The sequence below is a fragment of the Pelodiscus sinensis genome, chromosome 17 (genome assembly GCF_049634645.1).
Source record: "Pelodiscus sinensis isolate JC-2024 chromosome 17, ASM4963464v1, whole genome shotgun sequence".
Lineage (NCBI taxonomy): Eukaryota > Metazoa > Chordata > Testudines > Trionychidae > Pelodiscus > Pelodiscus sinensis.
Window position 1 is genome coordinate 6,390,025 of NC_134727.1, and position 22,283 is coordinate 6,412,307.

Here is a 22,283-nt window from a genome sequence, read left to right on the forward strand (position 1 = left end):
TGGTAAGGAGGTGGGGCCTAGGGGATAGGGTGCTTGCCGGGGGGTCACAGGTTCAAGTCCCGCCTCCCCTGGGGTCAGGTTGTGACGGGACGGGATGGGACAGGACTGGTCAGGGGGACAGCTGGGCGGCCCTGGGGCAGGCGGGATAAAGGGCCTCCCCATGGTAAGGTGGTGGGTTGGGTTCCTGTGGGGGTGGCCTAGGGAAAGACAGGATCACAGGTTCAAGTCCTGCCTCCCCTGCATTGGGTCAGGTCAGGATGGGGGAACAGGTAGCGTGTATTTGGGATTCCCCTTGTGGTTTGATAATCTAGAAGTTGGCTAGGGAGCAAGTCCAGACAAAGAATAAAACATTTCCTTTTGTCTAGAACACAACTACAGTTAAAGCAGGGGTGGGCAAAAGCCTCTCTGTGGGCTGGATTTGGCCCACCTAGGTCTTTAATCTGGCCTGTGGGGCAGTTCCTGGCCCTGCCCCCAACGCATTGCTGGGGGGCCAGAGATGCACAAGTGCTTCTATTTTAAGTGCTTCTATTTATTGCCTGGCAGCCACCTGACACACCCAAGCCCTTTAAACAGAAGCAATTGAAAGGGTTCGCCGTTCTGGGCCCCATGCTAGCCCGTTTCCTAGGAGCCACCCAGGAGGCACAAGCCCTTTCAACTGCTTCTATTCAAAGGGTTTGCATCTGCCGGGGGGCTGCCAGGCAACAGGTGAGCAGTGGGGCCAGGAGCTGCGAGCCCTGTTATGTGAATTCTAAGCCTCCACCCCAGACAACTTTGGGAGGAAGTGAGCCCCCGACACCCTCCCCCTGCTCCAGGTCCTTGCCATTGGCCAAGCAAAGCTCAGCATAGGGTAGCTCTGAACTCCGCTCCTTCCGCCCGAGGCCCCACCTTTTCTGCCTGAAGCCCTGCCCTTCTGGGTCAGCCCACGAGCTCTTCCAAAATTTGTGAAGTCACCCCCCTTCAAAAATTACTGCCCACCCCTGGCTTAGAGGGTGGAGGTGTATATGCATGTGCTTTGCTGGGGTCCCATTATTTCCATTCCAATGCATCACTGAAACTCTCTCTACATGAGTCCAGACATCAGCCAGCAAGGGTTGCTGAAGGATAGGTGGTAGTCAAGAATAGCATCACCAACGCCACTACCAGCTGGTTGAGTAGTTTTTAGAAGTCAAAGCATAAATCCAGCTCTAGCTGGTGATTCATAAGGACATTTTACAGAGGTGAAACATACTTCACAAAGACACTAGGTGTACCCCTCATTTTGGATTTCACAAATACACAAATTTGGGGAGAATGCAATAAAACATTATTTTCAGCAACCATGCATAATAGGAGGTAATGGTTCTCTGTGTCTCATGGGGCTCGTGCTAGGGGACTACAAATAGCAGTGTACCTGTTAGGAGCTGAGGCTCTGAAACCCCACTAGAGGGGAAGGCCTCAGAAGCTGGACACTATTATGAGCCTGAATAACTACACTGCAATTTTTAGTTCTGAGCCCTGTGAGCCAAAGTCAATTGACCCAGGCTCTGAAACTCAGTGCCACGGATTTTCATGGCAATGTAGACATAATCTGACACCTGCTTCATCCTATCATGGGGATATGTTTGTACATAAGGATGAGAAATACAAATTGGGTAGTTCACCCACTGCTGTTCTCTGACTTCATCTTTGTCCTTGGCTTAAGACAGGTGGAGGGAGAGGGGGAAGAGGGGCATCCATTTTGGAGTTCAGTTTTTTAAAATGTCAGTTAAGAGATGGCCAATGATCTCAAGTTTTTCCCTCCAATCTAAATACTTACTCGACAGTCAGAAGGCTGTGGAGTTTATGCTCTTTATTTCCATTACAAAAAGACAGTATGCACAGTGGTCACCGCTGAAGAAAAAGATGGTTACTAACTGTTTCTGTCTTATATGGCTCTGGTATTGGAGATGACCCTGGTATTGGAGTGCCTCACAATCTTTAATACATGTAACCTTCCACCCCCAGTGAGGATAGGAAATGCTACTGTCCCCATTTGTAGCTGAGGCTAAAGGCCTCTCCTGACGTGTCACGCACAGTCTGTGGCACCACAAGGACTTAAGCCCCGGTCTTCCCTGGTGAATGAGTAGAGCACATACCTCTAGATCATTCTTCCTCTCCCCGTAACCAAATTATTAGCTTGGTCTATCCCAAAGCACAAGCACGGGACTTGGATAAAACTCTGTAACCTGGTGAGTTAAATCCAGAAGCTCAGGCAGTTCATAAATTCCTTGCGTTGTCTTTTAAAAATATTGCAGAAATATTGTAATGCTTTTTGCCATTTTCTAAGAATCTAAGAATCATGAAAGTCCAAAATATCATTTAATCTAATCACTACCATATACTATATCACTACAGAAATATTCACCTCTTCAATTTCTGCCCTTGAGAATGACTAGTCTAAGCTCTGAATGTGGCATAAAGCAGAAATTTGAGAGTTTTACACTGAAACTAAGAAAACTCCTTTGAAATTTAGATTTTTGTTAAATACTTTTCAAAGTTTTATTTAAACCTTTTACAATCTTTGTAGAATATGGAATTCTTGGTAAAGAGGGTGTTTAAAAGCTTTTCACTAATATTTTTTATAGTTCTGCTTAAACAAGAAACTTAAAGTAAATCTGATTTGTCTTGTAATGTAAAAGAAAAAAGACTACTCTAAATCACTGGAATCAATTTATTTCATGAATAAGTTTCATTCCTGTAGTTTGCAAAATATGGGAGGGAATGGCTGCTAGTTGTTCAAGAAGTCAGGATTATCCAGTACTTTCCTTTTGGTGTATACTGCGAAGTCAGCTTACTCAGGCAAGTCACTTACAGTGGGTATCACATTGTTTTCCTTCCCCTTTTTCAGATGGGCCAACTGTGTTGAAATCCCCAAATTAATGGTTCTATATAAACTCACAGATTGCTCTAAGACTAGCCTTAATTTGTGAGCTTTTCAGAGCCATCTTTTCCCTTTCTCACCTGATGATTAAGCACCTTATTTGGAATGTGACTCTGAAGGAGACATCAAATCTCCATTACAAATTTGCCCCTCCTGTCTGTTTTGGTTATAAGGAATCGTAATGGACAGACAAGTCACTTCCAATAGTACCACCATACTGAATGGATACTGACCCTTTGTAGTGGAAATGCGGAAGACGATTGTGAGGTTGAGGAAATTAGGTGGTGTACCACAATCATTCCTTTTATGCCTGAATCTCCTGTTAGGCCTGAATGCTCTAGGCAGCCATTTGTGCTTTTTCCTTCTTATTATTCTGTTATTCTCAAAGAGTTAGCTGTTTTCTTAAGATGGCACAGTATAGGAATTCACTGTTGACTTTCAACAAGTTCTGGGACAGGTCCCAAGGCCAGCCACCTGGAGTACAGGAGCACTTGGGAAGATCACATAGCTATCTGTGCTGAATGTTTCCTACCTGATAATGCTACTTAGTTGGCCTGGGAAAATATGCAAAATATCAACAAGCTAATTACTGGATCTGGGAAAATATGCAATGTATCAACGATCTTGTTAGGTTCTCAAAACAACAGGTGCGATTACTATAGATTCAACAGTATATAAAGGTTGGGAATATTCCTAACATTGGAACTTCAGCATAGATCAAAGCCGCAGAAGGTGCTATGCACTGGCCACTGGAGTCTGTCCACTATCCTTCTTCAGGGGGCTCCTGGCAGCAGAAGGGACGTAAGCATTGCATTATATTCTGAGGTTTGCTTAGGCTTAATAAGCATTGTATCCTATCCTAAAATTTACTTTCTTAATAGGCATTGCATTTTATTCTAAGGTTTAGCCTTGATAAGTATTGTATTTTCTTAATAAATATTGTATTTTATTCTAAGATTGGCTTCATTGTATTTTACTCTAATGTTAAGCATTTTATTTTACCTTAATATTTGCTTAGTAAAATCTTTAAGCCTTTACCCAATTTGTGTGCTTATTGACTCCGAATCCCTTAAGGGAAGAACCATTGCCTCTTGGCAACATACCCCTACCATATGAACTTGAGAACTTTTTCGTAACTCTGACCCATCTCTCGACAGTGGGGCCAGGAAATAAAAATCAGTCTCTTACAAACATTATTACATATCACAGCTTTACTATATGGTGTCAGAATAAAGCCAAACCTTTGACTAAACAGCTCAAATGAAGCCGCATGACTGGGAGGACCATAATAGCGAAGTCATTGAAACCCTTACACATTTATCTGGAAACAAGTAGTAATGAAGAAAAATCACCCTCGCTGTAAATCCAGGGGCAATGGTGAAGTACAGTTATGTTATAGTGAGGTCATGAAGGAGATTGCAGACTGCCAGACAAAGTCCTTCCGAATGGTGCCCACACAGGAAGGGCACTTGGGAAATATATTTTCACACACACACACACACACACACACACACACACACACACACACACACACACACACACACACAAAATATCCCAACTTCTAGGGAGTATGTAGGTCAAAGTCAGTTTCATCACACTTCAAACTGTATAAGTATTTTTAGTTTTGGAAAGTCCAGCTATACAGAGAAAAAGCAAAACCTCTTCATTCTCAGAGTCAGCACTGATGTACAGAAGTTTAAGCCACTTGCTTTTAAGATTGCTTCAAATCTTTGGGAATCTGCATGTGGAGGCAGTAAGTGTTGATGATCTAACAGAGTAAATAATCAACACCACAGTGAAAGACTGTGCACAATGAGAGCTTTAAACTGAACAGTGAACATGCCTTTATGTAGGACACATCGGGGAGTTCTGCTGAATGCCAGTTTAGTAGTGGAAAAATTCCAAAACCAGGAGACCTCACAGAGATCTGGGGCATGTTTCAATTTCCAAGCCAAATCATCGGAGTTAAGTGTTCCACTCAGATTGCTGCTTGGAGAGAATACCATATGGTACTAGGCTGATCACTTAAAGAGAAGTGTTTGGGGAGAAAAGAAGTTGCCCCTGGAGAACCTGCACTGAAACATTTTGATATTAACAGAGGCCAAGATCTCAGATAGTACAAACTCATATGAATTGAAGCTGACCTACTAAATGAACTGCTGCTTCTAAAGAAACCACTGTGCACAAGAGAGACTTCATAAAAAGCTCATGAAAGTGCACAACCCCATATTCAATAGGAAATAAATGCATGGAAGAAACTTCCTTCAGTAGATGTACTTTCAAGATCACCTAAGAACAGTGGAAGAAGGGCACTGCAGGATGAGCAGTTCAAAGTAATTATGACTCAGACTCAATGCCGGTTTGAAACAGAATTCGAGAACCTCAAATGAGAAACCCAACCTGTCCCATGCTTGAGATAGTAAGATCTATATGGATGGCCAAAAGAAAAAGGACAGGCACATCTAAGCATAAAGAGTTACTGGAACTATACTTAATAAATTGCAGCAAATTAAGGTCACTGTCATTATAATTCACAACATAATCTTCCCTCAGTGCCCGTATTAGTACTCAGAATGGTAGGAAGATTGCCCGAGATGATGCCCTGTTCTTGCCAGGCATGAATGCTATCAGAGATAAAATATCTAGTGTGAAATAAATACAGTAAAGGGAATAAAAAAAATTAAAAACTGCATGATATTCCAGAATATCCTTGAACCAGGGTATGCAGATCCAACAGGAACAATTATTTCTCTTCATGATCCATTACGTATATTTCCTTAGAAATGAAGCAGTTGAAAAATGCACCAAAAACAACCCACTAACATTGCACTGAGCAAAACCATGTACAGTTCCGCTTTGTGCTTTATTTCTATTCTCATCTTATAGAGACATTGCTAGGGATGTTAAAAAGGTTAACCAGTTAAACCGGTTAACTCTTTTAAATTAGGTCCTGCTGCCCAGTTTGCCCCAGCATAGCCACCCTGGTAGGGTCCCACGACCCAGACCACCACCCTCTCAATGTCTGAGGCTGCTCCAGCCAGGCATGTTAGGCCACTGGCAGAATTCACTGAAAGTGCTGGTTAACTGATAACCATACCAGTAAGCCTCACACTCATGGGTTAACATCCTTAGCCATTACATGGATTCTGTAATGCATTTTTCTCAAAAAAATTTACTTCATTTTGGGGGTGGAAAGAGATAAGAAAATGGTCCATTAGGTATTTTTCTCACGAACACATTACTTACATCGACTCAAACAACTGCATGTATTGCTCATCTCCACGTCCTCCTTCCACTTCATGGTCCAATTTTAAAATTATTTCATTTTCATACTTGAGGTAGGGAAAAAAGACAAAAACAGTGAATAATGCATAATGCATGTATAACAAGAAAATTCTTGTAAGAGAAATCAAGCTATCCACGGGTCAAATAAAGCCTAAAGTGACATAAAAAAAAAATCACATTTTTCAGGTTTAAATGGAAGAATAATTTCCAGTTAAATAACATACTCCAGGAAAATCTTTAAATAACTTTTGCTTAGGACAAATTGATATAGTGCCTAAAGGATAGCTTTGAAGTATTTGCATTATAGGTTTCCAGACCACTTCCTAGCTGGAAATACAGGACTTCAAAGTGAAACAGAGCTATTTTATTTCAGGTTGACTCTGAATGAACATATAGAATAGAATGCCTTCGTACAATTGGTTACTCTCAGACCACTGTATATTTTTCCTAAGAATCGGTAAAATAAACAATAGCAAAACAATCAGAAATATATATATAGCAATGAAATTTTTTTTTTAAAGTTAGACATGTTTCCTCTTTTTTCAATATTAGGAAAGAATCAACCAAAAGATTTAATTAAGTAAACTCAGCTGGTGAAATATAATGTGTGCTACCCATAAAATTGGGGAGATGGGAGCGTTTATCCAGCCTCGTGTTCTCAAAACCGAATACCTCCTGCCTGCTACAAATCCACTGCACATTTTTGCAGATACCAATTTTGCATATAGAACTCTGTAAATATGCAAATATCTGCTTTATATCCGTGGGTATCCACTTCTGCAGATGTGGATATCTTCAGACCATTTCTATAGATGTAGATGCAAACACAGATTCCAATTTTTGTATCCATACAGGATTCTAGTCATATGCTTGTCTTAGAATCATAGAGCTGGAAGAGACCTCAGGAGGTCACTGAGTCCTACCCCCTGCCCAAAGCAGGACCAATCCCACCTCAATCATCCCAGCCAGGGCTTTGTCAAGCCAGGACTTAAAAACCTCTAGGGGTGGAGATTCTACCCCCTCCCTAGGGAACCCATCCCAGTGCTTCCCCACCCTCCTAGTGACAGTTTTTCCTAATATCCAACTTAGAGCTCCTCCACTGCAACTTGAGACCATTGCTCCCCATTCTGCCATCTGTCACCACTGAGAACTGTCTCTCTTCCTCCTCTTTGAAGCCTCCCTTCAGGTAGTTGAAAGCTGCTATCAAATCCCCCCTCACTCTTCTCCTCTGTAGACTAAACAAGCACAAATCCCACAGCCTTTCCTCATAAGTCATGTATTCCAGCCCCCTAATGATTTTAGTTGCCCTCTGCTGGACTTTCTCCAACGTGTCCACATCCTTTCTGTAATGGGAGGCCCAGAATTGGACGCAATACTCCAGACGTGGCCATACCAGTGCCAAATAAAGGGGAATAATCACTTCTCTAGATCTGCTGGAAATGCTCCTCCTAATGCACCCTAATATGCCTTTAGCCTTCTTGGCTACCAGGGCACACTGTTGACTCATATCCAGCTTCTCATCCACTGTAATCCCCAGGTCCTTTTCTGAAGAACTGCTACTTAGCCAGTCAGTCCCAAGCCTGTAACAATGCTTGGGATTCTTCCATCCCAAATGCAGAACTCTGCATTTGTCAGGGGTGGCCAATCTGTGGCTCTAGAGACATATCTGGCTCTTGAGAAGTTAATATGTGGCTCCTTACATCAGTACCAAATGCAGGGCTGGAGCTACAGGCGCCAACTTTCCACGGGGCTAGAGGGTGCTCACTGTTCAACCCCCAGCTCTGCCCTAGATGCTGTCCCCCTCCATGCTTTCCCTCTAGGATCCTGCCTCTTCCTACCCTCTCCGCTGAGCCCGTCACACCCATGCTTCCCCCATCCAGTGTCTCCCACTGAGAAAGAGATGATCACAGCAGGTAGGAGGAAAAGGAGGAGACACTGACTGGTGGGGCTGACAGTGGGTGGGATGTGCTGAGCGTGGGGGTGGGGAGATGATCAGGGCTGGTGACAGAGAACTGTTGTTCTTTGGCCATATGCATTGGTAAATTCTGGTTCCTTCTCCAGTTTAAGTTGGCCACCCTGGTCTAGGTCAGTCTGGACCCTCTGCCTACCCTCCAGTGTATCTACCTCTCCCCCTAACTTAGTGTCATCTGCAAACTTGCTGAGGGTACAATCCATCCCCTCATGCAGATCATTAATTAATCTCTGGAGTATTTCAAGTTCAGGAATATCTTTGGCAATTACCCACAAAGGAAATTGAAGCATTTTCTTCCCTGTTAACTGAGCTCAGCAGACTTAGGCCCTTAATTGTGAAAAGTTCAAATGTCTTTTGCAAATTGATAGTGTTGTTGTAGCATTTGTCATTTAAAAATCCCTTAAAGTGCATTGTATAAGGAAATTGCTTTGCCGTTTTGAAACGGTTAAGTCAAGCTACCATGTTTAAAGTCTTGTCTTAAGAATTTATAATTGATAGTTTTGGCAAGGACCATGCAGTGCATTATGAAGATTGCATTAAGTTCCGGAAATGAAGTATTTGGAAATAGTTGTACATCAATATAACTCCTCTTATCGTTAAGGACCCCAAAGTCCCTTTTCTGCCTGTATGTTTAATGGCTGGCATTTTCTCTTTTGGTACACATGGTTTATGGTACACCTTTCCTTAGACTGGTAAAAAGGATAATGGCAAATGTTTAAAAGGTACCTGCTCTGAACAAGGATCACATCACCCAACATGTACAAAGATCTCATAAGTGTATAAAAGCAGGGAGACTGAAGAGAGAAAAATCATTGTATTGCAACTGCTGTATTCAGCCAGAGAATGCAGGCCCCACATGTACTTGTGTGCAACACAGCGGTGGCGAGGGCCTCCATTTTATTTCTGAGCCAAAACATGTCTCTGTCTCATTTTCAACCTGCCTTCATATTCACACAGACTTTGGGGGGGTGGAAGGGAAGCATCACCTGTCTAATACCAATTTTTTTCTTGCAGCTCCTCCATTTACTTTGATATTTCTTATCCAATTAATAATAACATATAACCAGAAAAAATACCTTGCAAGGAGGTATGGTTGTCTAAGTAGTCTCTTTGTTTTGTCAGGTTTATGTCTCATATCTTTTTCATCCTATCTAATGTATCTGGGGATGTTCTCATTATCCAGATCAACGTCTAATCCTGTTCAGAGTTCGAGTAACATTTTTGCCTCCATAATATGTTGTGGCAATGAGTTCCACTGATAAGTTATTCACTGGCTTAGAGAACATTTAGCTTAGTGAGCCAAAAGTTCATTATGGGCATTTTATTATGTTGCTCAGGTCTAAAAAGCAAATATTAGACAAGTGGGGCAAACACAGTTGAAAGAAATATGTGGAGTTGGGTCTAGATATGCATAGGATAGTCTCCGAGAAAGAATGCTGCTTTCTATTCACTCGTCCCAACGCAGCAAACAATTTTAGCATAGGAAAAGTCCTGCTCACTTCAGATGCAAGGATCTGCCTGAGTGCTCAGCTGGATCTAGGTCTAAGGCTCTTCCTTCAGCTGAAGAAAGCTTGAGGCCACTCTATCAAGAGACTGTCAATAATACCATGTTGATCTGATGTGGTCAGAAGATTGAAAAATAATGCATCCCCACTCCTCAGGGACTAGGCGTGATCCTTGCAAACATTTGCAGTCTTGGGGGAAGGAACTAGCCTAAGGTCTTCCACAGCTTCAGCCAACGTATTTGATCATTCCTTTAGTTCCAGGCAAATCCATACTCTGTACTTGTTTGTCTTTCAGTGTGTCAGATTAAAAAATAGGGCCAACTGATGTCACAGACCAAAAGTATTCTTTCAGAGTATGAAATGGTAATTATGCCAATCAAACTGTATTGCCACCTACAGTCAAAATGCAGCTGTTAGCACAAAAGTTCCAGCTAACTGTTCCTCAGATGAGGAACACACTTTCAAGCTCTGTCAGTTGTAGGAAGTCCCCATACAACATACTGAGATGTGTCCTTCAAATCTGTGGGAGAATAATCTATGTGGTAAAGAGTTTCATATCTTTAATTTAACAGACACATGCTAAACCGGCTGCTTTTAGGGTTGAGCTACTCACTGTAGGGTTTCCTATACATACGTTCCTTAGCAGAGCTCACTTGATCCCTGTATGTAACTCCTAAGAAGTACTGGAAGAATTATTGTGATCTAGAGCAATAGGTGTGAGCTACCACATCACTTTCCTGGGCATATAAAAATCTACGATTCAAGTTTTCTGCTTCGGGTCTGAGGTGAAGAATGGATCAATGTTGATAAAGATGCACTTGTTAAGGGGGAAATGACTAATATTTTAACTCAATACAATATTGATCATTTTGGGAAGCACTTCAGAATTGTCCATGGTGCTAGAGAAAACGCCAGAGCTGCAAAGATGAGGAAACGGGGAATTAGAACTGTTCAAAATATATATATAAAAGAGCAGAGTAAGGAGGGGAAGGGGAAGGGAAGACATTTTCCTATTTTTGACTAGGTGCTCAGTGAGTTAACTGTATGATATATCTGCTGGGATACAAGCCCTCAAGGACTCTTTGCTTCCTCTACATGCATGGAAGACAATCAGCATATTAACAAATACTGTAGAATTCAGCGTAAGACTTCTTTACAATAATCCATCAATCCAACTCAACTCTGCAGTAAGTATTTTGTTGCTGTTATTATTTTTAACACGGTGGCACATTTAGAGAGTCGGGAAGGGCTTCCAAACTGATGAAATGAATACATGTGACAGAGTGATAAGGAAAATTTATTCAGGGGCTCACATAAAAGCATTATTATGAGGTAAAGCTCTCAGCAACTTCAAGAATTAGGTCGACATTGGACAAAATGGGTAGGAGGAGGATGGAGAATCTTTACTGCTGCTTTCTTTTTTAATGTCCTGTGCATGGATCCCAAATGAAATGGGAGCACCTCCCCCTGAAGGGGCCATAAAGATGTGTTGGCTGGTTAGGGGAGATGAACAGGGCGCTGTGCTTCCCCGTAATGTTTTAGCACTTAAGCTAGAACTGCCATCCATTTGGGGGCTCCTCTTTCAACCCATGTTTATGGTAATCGGAGTACCAGCAGCTCCACTGGGTACTATCTGTGGAGAAATAAAGACTAAATGCATGTCAGAGCAATAAGGTGATTTGAAATGTTTACGTTGGGTCAAATGACCTGCGCTCTGCATTGTACATGACAGGGATATTGAGAAGAACAGAGCAAGGAAGGTCCATCATTTCAGGCACACTCCAATTGGAGGCTCACCGAAATCCAGGAGAGCTGAGTGTGCTGAAGAAGCACAGAACGTGAGACAAGGGGTCAATGTGAGGAGAAACCCATCCCTGTTGTTGAAGTGGCAGGACACAACTTTACTGAATTTAACACAGGGGAATGGTTCTAACCCGCACCTGCCATCCTGGTGCCCATACTTTCACCTACCTGAATTTGTAAGCGAGTCCAGAGAAATGAGTTACAAGGCTTCTGCTATATAACTTACAACTCAAGCTAACTCTCATTAGTCTGCCCCATCTCCTTAGCTTATCTGAGTAAAACAACTCACGCCCACTAGGGACAAAGGGATGAAATGAAGGGAGCTTAGCCTGCATGGGCCATATGGCCTTCCCTTATCACAGGAACACAAATCCTGGCCAGTAAAATTCTGGGTTTTTTTTTCCAGGGATTCTTTCTTTTAACTGCATTGGAGACTGGCAGCTAAGTAAGACAAGCTAGCCTGCTTACTACTGTTAATTTTTAAACCCTGTTCCTATTTCATAGAATCATAGAATACTAGGACTGGAAGGGACCTCGAGAGGTCCTTGAGTCTAGTCCCCAGCCCTCATGGCAGGATCAAATACTCTGTGTCTAGACTGCACCCCTTTTGCGGAAAAGGGATGCAGATTAGACACAGCGCAATTGCAAATGAAGTAGGGATTTAAATCTCCCCCGCTTCATTTGCATGAACATGGCTGCCGCTTTTTTCCGGCTCGGGGCTTTGCCGGCAAAAAGCGCCAGTCTAGACGGGGATCTTTCGGAAAATAAAGCCTTTTCCGAAAGATCCCTTATTCCTGATTTTAAGAGGAAAAGGGGTGCAGTCTAGACACAGCCATACTGTCTAGACCATCCCTGATAGACATTTATCTAACCTACTCTTAATATCTCCAGAGATGGGGATTCCACAACCTCCCTGGGAAATTTATTCCAGTGTTTGACCATCCTGACAGTTAGGAACTTTTTCCTAATGTCCAACCTAAACCTCCCTTGCTGCTACTTAAGCCCATTGCTTCTTGTTCTATCCTCAGAGGCCAAGATGAACAAGTTTTCGCCCTCCTCCTTATGACACCCTTTTAGATACCTGAAAACTGCTATCATGTCCCCCATCAGTCTTCTCTTTTCTAAACTAAACAAACCCAATTCCTTCAGCCTTCCCTCATAGGTCATGTTCTCTAGACCTTTAATCATTCTCGTTGCTCTTCTCTGGACCCTCTCCAATTTTTCCACATCTTTCTTTAAATGCGGTGCCCAGAACTGGACACAATACTCCAATTGAGGCCTAACCAGCGCAGAGTAGGCATTTCACTTAATGCCTCCAGGATTCTGCAAGGAAGGGAAAGAATTCCCTAGGCCTCTGCTAATTTAGCCCCTCCAAGAAGAAATAATTCCTACCCGATTCCAAACGAGGTGATTGGTCAGACTCACAGCTTCCATAGCTATCACTGCTGGTTGGGGAAGGCGGGGCTGCTAGAATGGAGCAAAGAGAGGTTCCCCAATGGTTTGGGCTTAAATTAATTAAGGGGAGAGCGATGGACCAATCATCTCCTTTCCTCCCCAAACTAGCCAATGAGTGGCTAGAAACTCAGAGGGCCACCCCTGAGAAGCACATGCCTTTGTTCCCTCAGGGGAGTGTTCCACTCACTGCTGGACCCATCAAGTTTCCTATCTCCTGAGGTGGGTGGGTGACATTCTGAGCCACTCAAGGGAACGATGACCTACAGGTTAATAAGGTTTCCCTATTTGGCTTTCTGCCACCGTAACATGCTCAAATGTGAGGGCAGCATAAGTTCAGCCATTATCTAAGACAAATCACCAGTCGATAAAATCCTCCCTCATATGTATTGAGCCGTTGGCAGGGAATGGATTTCTTTTCTAATGAGGAGGTGATAATTCCACGGTTGCATGATCCAGAAAGAAAGCCAAGAATTGGGATGAAGAAACTACTAACAAATATTTCTTTAGCTCTCCTGAGTCTTCTTTCTTCCCCCTGTAACAACCCTAACTGCATGATCTGGCAGCCTGTCACCAGCTGCCAAAGCAGTTGGTTGCTTGAACTAAAATAAATAAAAGATGCTGGCAAATATTCATAGGAGAAGCCTTTGAATCATAAAGTTTAAGGACCAAATTCAGCCCTCATACATCAGGAAGCATCTCCACTGACTTCAGTGGAGATATATCTGCTTGTAACGGAATCCAATTTGGCTTTAAAATTGCTTGGTGCATTTTTCTAGTGAATAAAAAGCCTCAAAGACTTGGGCAGACTTCAATGCCAGCCACACAGTGTCGACAGCCTGTGCTTTGGTGAGGTGGATTTTAGTGTGAAGTGTCTTGTTACTTTTGGATGGTTTGTAAGTTGAAATGTTCCTTCCTTTGGATAATGAGGCAGTTCTACTTCATCTAAATCCTTGGGCACATTTAGATTTCAAGGACTGTGAGTCCTGAGCATGGGGAGATTGCAGAAACTATTTCCATTCATTTACTTAGTGACCTTTTACAGTTATTAGCTAGACAAGCTATTACAGTTATTAGCTATTACAGGACTCCCACCACCTTGCTAGGAGTAAACATCTATCCTCCAGCCCTGCGAGTCCACTTCATTAGTGAGCGTTATCACTGTGTCCTCCTCATTCATCAGCGATATTATTTTTTCTTTTTTACAACTGTCAGGAAAGTTAAGCCGTTTTAGACTCTGCCCACAGATGGCTGCAATGAGTGAAGGATTTAAATGAAGATACAGAAACAAGAACAGACCCGGCTTACTTGAACGGAAATACCGTTACATATGAGTTAATCTTTCCTAAGCCAAAGTTAAATCTTTTTGAAGATTAACTTAAATCCATGTTTATTTCAATTTACTCTGCAAAGAGCTAAAAGTGCTTTTCAAAAGCAAGTTCTTTGCATCTCTCTTTTTGAGTGATGTTTAATCAACTCAGAGCAACTACTAGTGCTTTACTACTCTGATCATGTTCTTTTCATTGCAAGATCTTTTTGGAGCATTCAAGCAAGGATGGTTTACAGAGACTCTTACTCACTATGGGTGTGTCTACACCGCAGCGTTATTTCGGAATAAAGGCCGGTATTCCGAAATAACAATGTGAGAGTCTACACAGCAATTCTGTTATTTCAAAATAAATTTGAAATAATGAACGGCTTATTCTGACTTCTGTTAACCTCATTCCACAAGGGATAATGCCTATTCTCAAATAGCTATTTCAGAATAGCTATAGTGTGGATGCTCCACTGCTGCTGTTTTGAAATTACTCCTCCCCAGGGCCATTCAGACTAATTACTCCCCAGTGCCTCCTGGGGCTCTAAATCGAGGTAGCACATCCATATTAGGGAAGCCTTCTTCGGACTAATTTTGAGGCTTCCTTTTAGTGTAGATGTGCTGTTTCAAAATAAGCTATTTTGGGGTATTTCTTCCAGAATAGCTTATTTCAAAATAAGCATGCAGTGTAGACATACTTCTTGTTACAGTTCAGATCACCTCCATGTCTATGTACAAGTTCTATTATGTGTCAGTGAGAATTACGTGTCTATACCAGAGGGGAGAGTCCCAGAAAGAAACCTATTTGTGTGTTGTGCACTTAGGTCTACAATGCAACAACAGGTAATTGGGTATTGTGGTGCTTCTCCTCCCTATCCCCTGATAGTTTCCTGAACGTTAGAGGATGAAATAATTATAACGATATTTTATAAGAATGGCTGAAGTATAAGGTTACATCTACACTATGAGTTTTTGCAGCAAAAAATATGCTAATGAGGGATTCATTTGCATGAGTCACAATCTCATTTGCATATTTTGCCGACCTGTTTTTGCACTGGGGTTTCTGCACAAAAACAAGCAGTATGGATGTTTTCTTTTTGCGCAAAAACCCCTTTTTCCACAAGACCTTTATACCCCAAAAAAGGAGGTATATCGATCTTCTGGGAAAAGGGTTTTTTGCACAAATAGGAAACGTCCACACTGATTTTTTTGTGTGCAAAAACCCCAGCACAAAAACAGATCGGCAGAAAATATGCAAATGATATCACAACTCATGCAAATGAGTTCCTCATTAGAATATTTCTAACCGAGAAAACTCGTGGTGTAGATGTAGCCTAATAGTATTTGATAAATATAGCTAGGCTTAACTGAATTGTGGGTGGGGAGGGATTAAAATCACCTGAGATTTAAGAGACTACATCCTATCCCAACTTAGGCACACAGAAGACTAAAGTTTCTCTGAAAGACTACTACATCGTTTCTGAAAATATTATAACTGATCTTTTTCAAGAAAATCTCTTACTTCACACACCATATTACTGGCCATTTAAAAACTATTCATTAACAAGGGCTAGAGCTTCAATGCTTGCCTATTAGATACAATGTATTTTATTTTCCATTACACTCTCTTCTTTGACTTTACTAATCTTATGAGGTGCGTAATTGCTAAATTACTACAAACCAATTCCTTTCCAATCAGTGTTTTCTCTCAAAGTCCAAACTTCAACTACGAATATAAAAAAGCTTATCTTAATCATGCCAATGTAGTAGCAGACAAAGAAGAGAGATGCTTTTCAACTCATAAAAGTGATTTTAATTTCAGAAGTAACACTATGGAGTCCAATGAAGCGCAGCAAGGTGCATAAAATAATAATACACCATGAATACTATTCAATGAAAACTATAAAGCAATTATTCTTAAAGTGTTCTAAAGTGAACATCTTTGTTCCTCTACACTGAAGAAAAACATTACCAGAAACGTATTTATATCCACATAATATAAGGGTCAGGCAAATGTCTGGCATCTTCTAGGTTCTTAAGTTTTTGTCCTTGAAAATCAGTCATTTTGACATGTACTTTTAGGGTTTTTTGGCCTATGTAAGTCTATGCATCTATCCCAGGGTATGAAGTATAAGCCAAGAATAGGAAAACATTTTTAAGAAGGCAAATATAGGACTATTAGAACATGGAAAGAACAGATGTACAGAAGAAAAGTGGTTTTTAATCTTGGCCTTAAACCAAATGTCTTGTGTTTAAAATAAAAAGAAAGTGGAAATTCCAGCTGCCACTTTGTTCCAGGTTCAACTGATGGAACAAACTTGTCCCACATAGACTAAAGCACAGATGTGCCAGTCATGTACTCAATTTGTTCTTACTAACATTGTACATAGTGAACCGTAACATAATTTGTACATTCATTTAATGTCTTGTTTGTCACTTATTAATATGCAGCCTGATTATTACAATTTTGAATTTGCATAGAGCAGTGACTAGAGATGCCACGGTCCATTGTGCCAGGTGCTGTACAAATGCAGCATAAGATGCTCCCTGCCCCAAAGAGCTTACTATCTGATACACAGGAAGGAAAACAAAAAGGACAAAGAGGCAACGCAAAGAACACACAGTAGCTCAGTGGCAGAGCTGGCACTAAAATCTAGGATTCCTGAGTCCTAGTGCAGGATCCTAACCCCTGGACCACACATGTTTTGCTATTTGAAATTATTTGGCAAATATCCCACGAACATGAGAGCTGGTCAACAATTCTGGACTAATTTTCCCCTGTCTTTATCAAAATTTATGTCCACAAAAAATGTTCTGTGTTCCAGATGGAAAATTTGAGTGGGAGGAAAAACATTTTCTATAATAAAACTCAATGTTCATAAACTTTATTTTCAATTTTTTTCCAATTAGAAAACAGTAAAAATCTATTAAATGTGGGTGCTTAATTATTTTCATGCATTTACCTCTCTCTCTCTCTTTTTTTTTTAAAGCTTCTCCCCTCCCAGACACCTTTTCGAGTTGAGGAAAGGGGAGAGGCTATTAAAAATCAGAGACACAGTGGACACAAAAGACCAAATAAAAATCAATTTTTTTCTGAAAAAAACCAACAACATTTTATATGCAATGAACATAGTTCTCATCAAAAACCTTTCCATTTTGGTGGGAAAGTTTTGAAATGGGATTTTTCCTCTGGAATTGTGAGAAAAGTTCGGGTTTTATAACCAACTCTAATAATATTTCCTGTTTTGCAAACTATTCACAGTAACTATTAGTTTAGGTATTCTGCATTCAAAACTTATTTCTGGTATAGTATGTAGCACTTTAAAGATTAACAAGATGGTTTATTAGGTGATGAGCTTTCGTGGGCCAGAACCACTTCCTCAGATCAATTTGTGGAAGAAAATTGGCATGACCATATATACCAAAGTGATACAATCAAAAAAAAAAGTGAACAAATATAAAATTGACTAATCAGATTTAAGAACAGAGGAGGAGTGAGGGGGGAAGGTTAGTGTCTGTGAGGTATTGACATTAGGAGTGATAATTGGGGAAGCTATCTTTGTAATGGGTGAGATAATTATATAAACCATCGTGTTAGTCTTTAAAGTGCTGCATAGTCCTGTCTTTTGTTTCAGCTAGACCAGACTAACACGACACCATCTCTGTCACTATTCTGATAGTATGTATGTTCCATGTTTAAAAGTCTGGTTTGTTTACAAGCAAAAAGAGGGTTATTTTTTTTTTATAATAAATTTTTTTGGCACCTGCACACCAATATAGTCATACAAGATTTCCTGGGTTTCTCTAACAGAAAGCTCGCTGCATACAGTTCACATTTAACGTTTAACAAATGCTTAATACCTTTTTGCAGCAGATGACCAGCTCTATCCATAGTTTAAGAATATTGTACCTATTACAACAAATCCTACGTAGCTTTCTATTACCTTTTTGAATTCTCCTGTCTTACGATATTCACACAGCATCATATCAAAGAAGATTGGGATTGTGGCTTTTCGTAGCTCCACTTCTGGAATCAGGGTCATTTCCAAGATTGGTCCAACCATCCCCGGAATAAAGCAGATTTTATTCTGGCCTAGGACAGAATGGTGTAAGGAGTATTGGAAAAAAGAGAAAAACTATCACTTTAGGATGAAACGATCTAGGATTTGCAGCCATTAAAATACTGTTATAACTATTTCAGTAATGGTCTTATAGTTAGTTACACATCCTTCTCAACTGTTTTTCAGAAGCAGAAGGCATTGTTCAGGGATATAGCTTCATTTCAAGGTGTTGGGTCATTTGCTGCTTGAAATGAGCATTTACGCCAGCTGAATGAATTCACACTTAGGCAATCTTTCTATTTTTCAGCTTTTCACATCTTACTAAACACTCTCCTGTAAATGCTTGCAGCAGAAAGTTAACAGAAAGGTTCGAAGATGCCCCCCCATCAATTAATTGGTGAGAGTATTGCAGTCATACATTGAAGATATATATAGGCAGAATTTCTCCAACAGGGGATACAGATCTCTGATTACTTGGAAAAGGCTATAGAGATTCTGACCTCCTGGCTTTGAGGTACAGATTAAGTATACCCGACAAAGAAATATACTCTTTAAAAAAAACAATTACCGGGAATTAGAGAAAATACATTTTACTGTTAGGTTACATCTACACTGCACAGTTACTTAGGAATAAGCTATTCCAGAATAGTTATTCTGAAATAGCTTATTTCAAAATAGCATGTCTACACTGCAGGGATGCCTCAAAATCAGTCCAAGGCAGGCTTCCCTAATGCAGACTTGCTTTCTTAGAGACCCAGGAGGAATAATTTAAAATGGCCCTGGGGAGGGGTTATTTCAAAATAGCAGAAGTGGAGCGTCTACACAGGCCTCATTTTGAAATAGCTCTTTCAGAATAGGTGTTATTCTTAGTAGAACGAGGTTTACAGAAGTCGGAATAAGCCGTCCATTATTTCGAAATTATTTCAAAATAACAGAATTGCTGTGTAGATGCTCGCATAGTTATTTTGGAATACTGGCCGTTACTCTGAAATAATTTTGCTGTGTAGACACACCCTTAGTTTCTCATCTTTTTTCAGTAAGCACACTGAGTTTATTTTAAAGATGGGAAACTGAGACACAAAGAAGCTAAGTAACTTGCCAAAGGACACAGGGTAGTTAGTGTCGGAACCAGAATTAAAATGGCCTTTGCTACTCATCTTAAATTCAATCCAAAATTTATGGTGCCTTTTAGTTCACTTTTCTAGGCAGCACAGTCTAAATCCACAATTTGGCCGTGTATGATTTATGGTATTCCTTTTGTTACCATTTTTTTTTCTTTACATAGACAGTAGCAATTTGGAAATTAGATCAAGTAAATCATAGAGGAAATAATATTAAATGATGGTTATGAGACAGATAATGGCTTTGTGGTCTCAATTTTCGACAGTGCCCTTTTCTGCTAGTTATTGCTATGGCCAGGCCTGGCCTTTGGACAAGGCAAGTGAAGCCCCACTCCTAGCCCCGCCCTCCCCGATGTTCATTCGCTGCCCTGACTGGAACCTACACAGCCGTGCAGCTCAGCCACACAGCTTGGGGCTCTGCAAACTCTTTAGCCGGGGCTGGCTATGGCACATCTTCTTACATTGGGGGAGGGGAAGCAGAGAATGGCCCTCACACAGACAGTGTAGTACAGAGTGAATGGAATGATTCTAGAGATGTGCTGCAATGTTACTGGATTTATGAAAAATAAGAGGTGGTTTTGGTTCACAAAGCAAGGCCTGATTTGGGAAAACAGCTTAACCTCAAATGCATACTACTGCTACTGGACTCTAAAGAATGAGAATGAGGACAGTAGTTGTAAAAGGTTTTCTTTTTCTTTTTGTCCCCCTCTATTTTTCTCTTAAATGGGCAGATTTTTATTTTTAAAAAATTGCTCTGAAATCTAAATAATCAATATGCTAAAATAGCAAGACTTAACCAGACTTGCCTGAATAATTTTTATTGTATTAAAATCTCTGTCTAAAAGCAAAGAAACGCTCTATTCTCAAATTAAGAATTTGCAGGGTTTATAAAGAAACATTACTAACACAGCTTCTGATCACTAAGGCAAGTGTATTTGGTGCAAGGTATTAAGGACATACATTAAAAATGCATAGGAAAGAGCTGATGTTGGGGGTATAGTTGGGCAAAAGATAGTTAAATATACATATCAAAGAAATCTCATTAGTCTTCCTGAAAGACCAAAACAAGCCTGCTAGCAGAAAATAATATTTTATGTGTCTTTATACAACAAATACAGCCCCTTTCTATGCATATTTGAAAAGTATATTTGATTTCATAGCAGAGGGTGTTCTCACAGACTGCAATGTTGCTTTCTAAGGGTACGTCTACACTAGCCCCCTAGATCAATCTAGGGAGGCTAATGAGGGTGACCGGAACTGCAAATTAAGCCTGGGATTTAAATATCCCACGCTTGATTTGCATGTTCCCAGCCGGTCACCATTTTAGAAATTGACTAGCCCGAAATAACTGCCCACGTCTACACATGGCAGTGAAACGGGATTCCAATTTAAAACCCCTAATTCGAATTAGCTGGTAAACCTCATTGCAGGATGAATTCCTGTTCCAGATATTCCTGTGACTCAGCAGAAGCCATGTTTGTTGTTATTCCTTGGTAAAGAGACTGACCTTTAAAGAAATTTGAAAACAACAAATGATCCTGCAGCATCTTAGAGACTAACAAACCCACTTCTTCAGTTGAATCCAATTCTTCAGAATTCCTCTGAAGAAATGGGTTGTGCCCACAAAAGCTCATGATGCTATCTACTTTTTTTTTTTTTTTTTTTTTTTTTTGTCTCTAAGGTGCTGCAGAACCATTCATTCTTTTTAAAGTTTTTTTAGTTAGAGTAAGTTTACACAGCGGTGCTATTTCAAAAATAGCATTCTGCGGTGTCTACACAAGAAGCCCATTATTTCCAAAGGCATTTGAAATAATGGGCTTCTTAGTTTAGCTTCCTGTAAACCTTGTTGCAAGAGGATTAAGGAAGACACTGGAATAACAATTTATTTTAAAATTTAGCGGTGTATACTTGGCGCCAAATTTCAAAATAAGCTAAGCTATTTGTGTAGCTCAAATTGTGTAGTTAATTTCAAGGCACGTGCTACTGTGCAGACATATCCTTACAGACTAAAATGGCTACCCTTCTGTGCCTTTTAAAGCTCACCCTTAGACTGTTTTTGCCTTTTTGGTTAGGGTTCTCTTTGACAAGTGTCAAATCCTTTCTGCAGTTAACAGAGAACAGCTCTCTGCTTCCCAGAGCTAGATGAGAAAGTTTGTTTATCGCTCCCCTAAAAACAACCCAGGATTTTGGAACCAGGCAGAAGTGGACCAAGTGTGATTCAAAGACTGGGGAAAGAATCTGATAGTGAGAAGCTTAAATAATGTGTTGTGTTTAATGAGGTGATTTGTTTATGGTGTGCAAGTATAAAGGGAGAAAACAGGGAGGATTTAAAGGTCTCTTTAATCTAGTGGTGAAAGGGATAAGAAAAATCAATGCCTGGAACTAAAAGCCAAATTAGAAATAAGACACATTTTTAAAAGTGAGCGTGATTAACCACTGGAGCAAACTATCAAGGGAAGTTAGGGGATTCTTCATCTCTTGTTGTCTTCAAACCAAGACATGCTTTAGTGAAATGCAGGTGAGCAGGCTTGATACAGGGATAACTACCTGGAATGTGTTGTGCAGGAGATCAGACTAGATCATGGGTTCCCAAACTGGGGGGCGTGAGGCAACTCAGCCACACACCCCTATCTATCCCAGCCCAAGTTTTGCTTCTATTTTTTTGGAGGGGGGCCGTGAGGGTTTCTCAAAAATCAAAAAGGGGGGCGTGATGCCAAAAAGTTTGGGAACCACAGGACTAGATGATCTGTTCTGACCTTAAAATCTACACTGCAGGGCTTAACTAGAAATAAGCTACGCAAATCGAGCTGCCTCAATTGCGTAGCTTATTTTGAAATAGGGAGCGTCTACACAGCACTTATATGTAAGTA

The 22,283-nt window shown here is 40.7% G+C and overlaps 1 protein-coding gene across 2 annotated transcripts in view; it reads right to left on the reverse strand.

Moving 5' to 3' along the window:
* Positions 1 to 22,283, reverse strand: part of DOCK2 (dedicator of cytokinesis 2) — a 497,337-nt gene that overhangs the window by 57,535 nt on the left and 417,519 nt on the right. For both annotated transcript variants that reach the window (XM_075900153.1, XM_075900154.1), the window contains 2 exons: positions 18,176 to 18,324; positions 6,146 to 6,231 (listed from right to left, as the gene is read on the reverse strand). In XM_075900153.1, the coding sequence (XP_075756268.1) occupies positions 6,146 to 6,231; positions 18,176 to 18,324 (235 nt within the window). The remainder of the gene's footprint in view (positions 1 to 6,145; positions 6,232 to 18,175; positions 18,325 to 22,283) is intronic.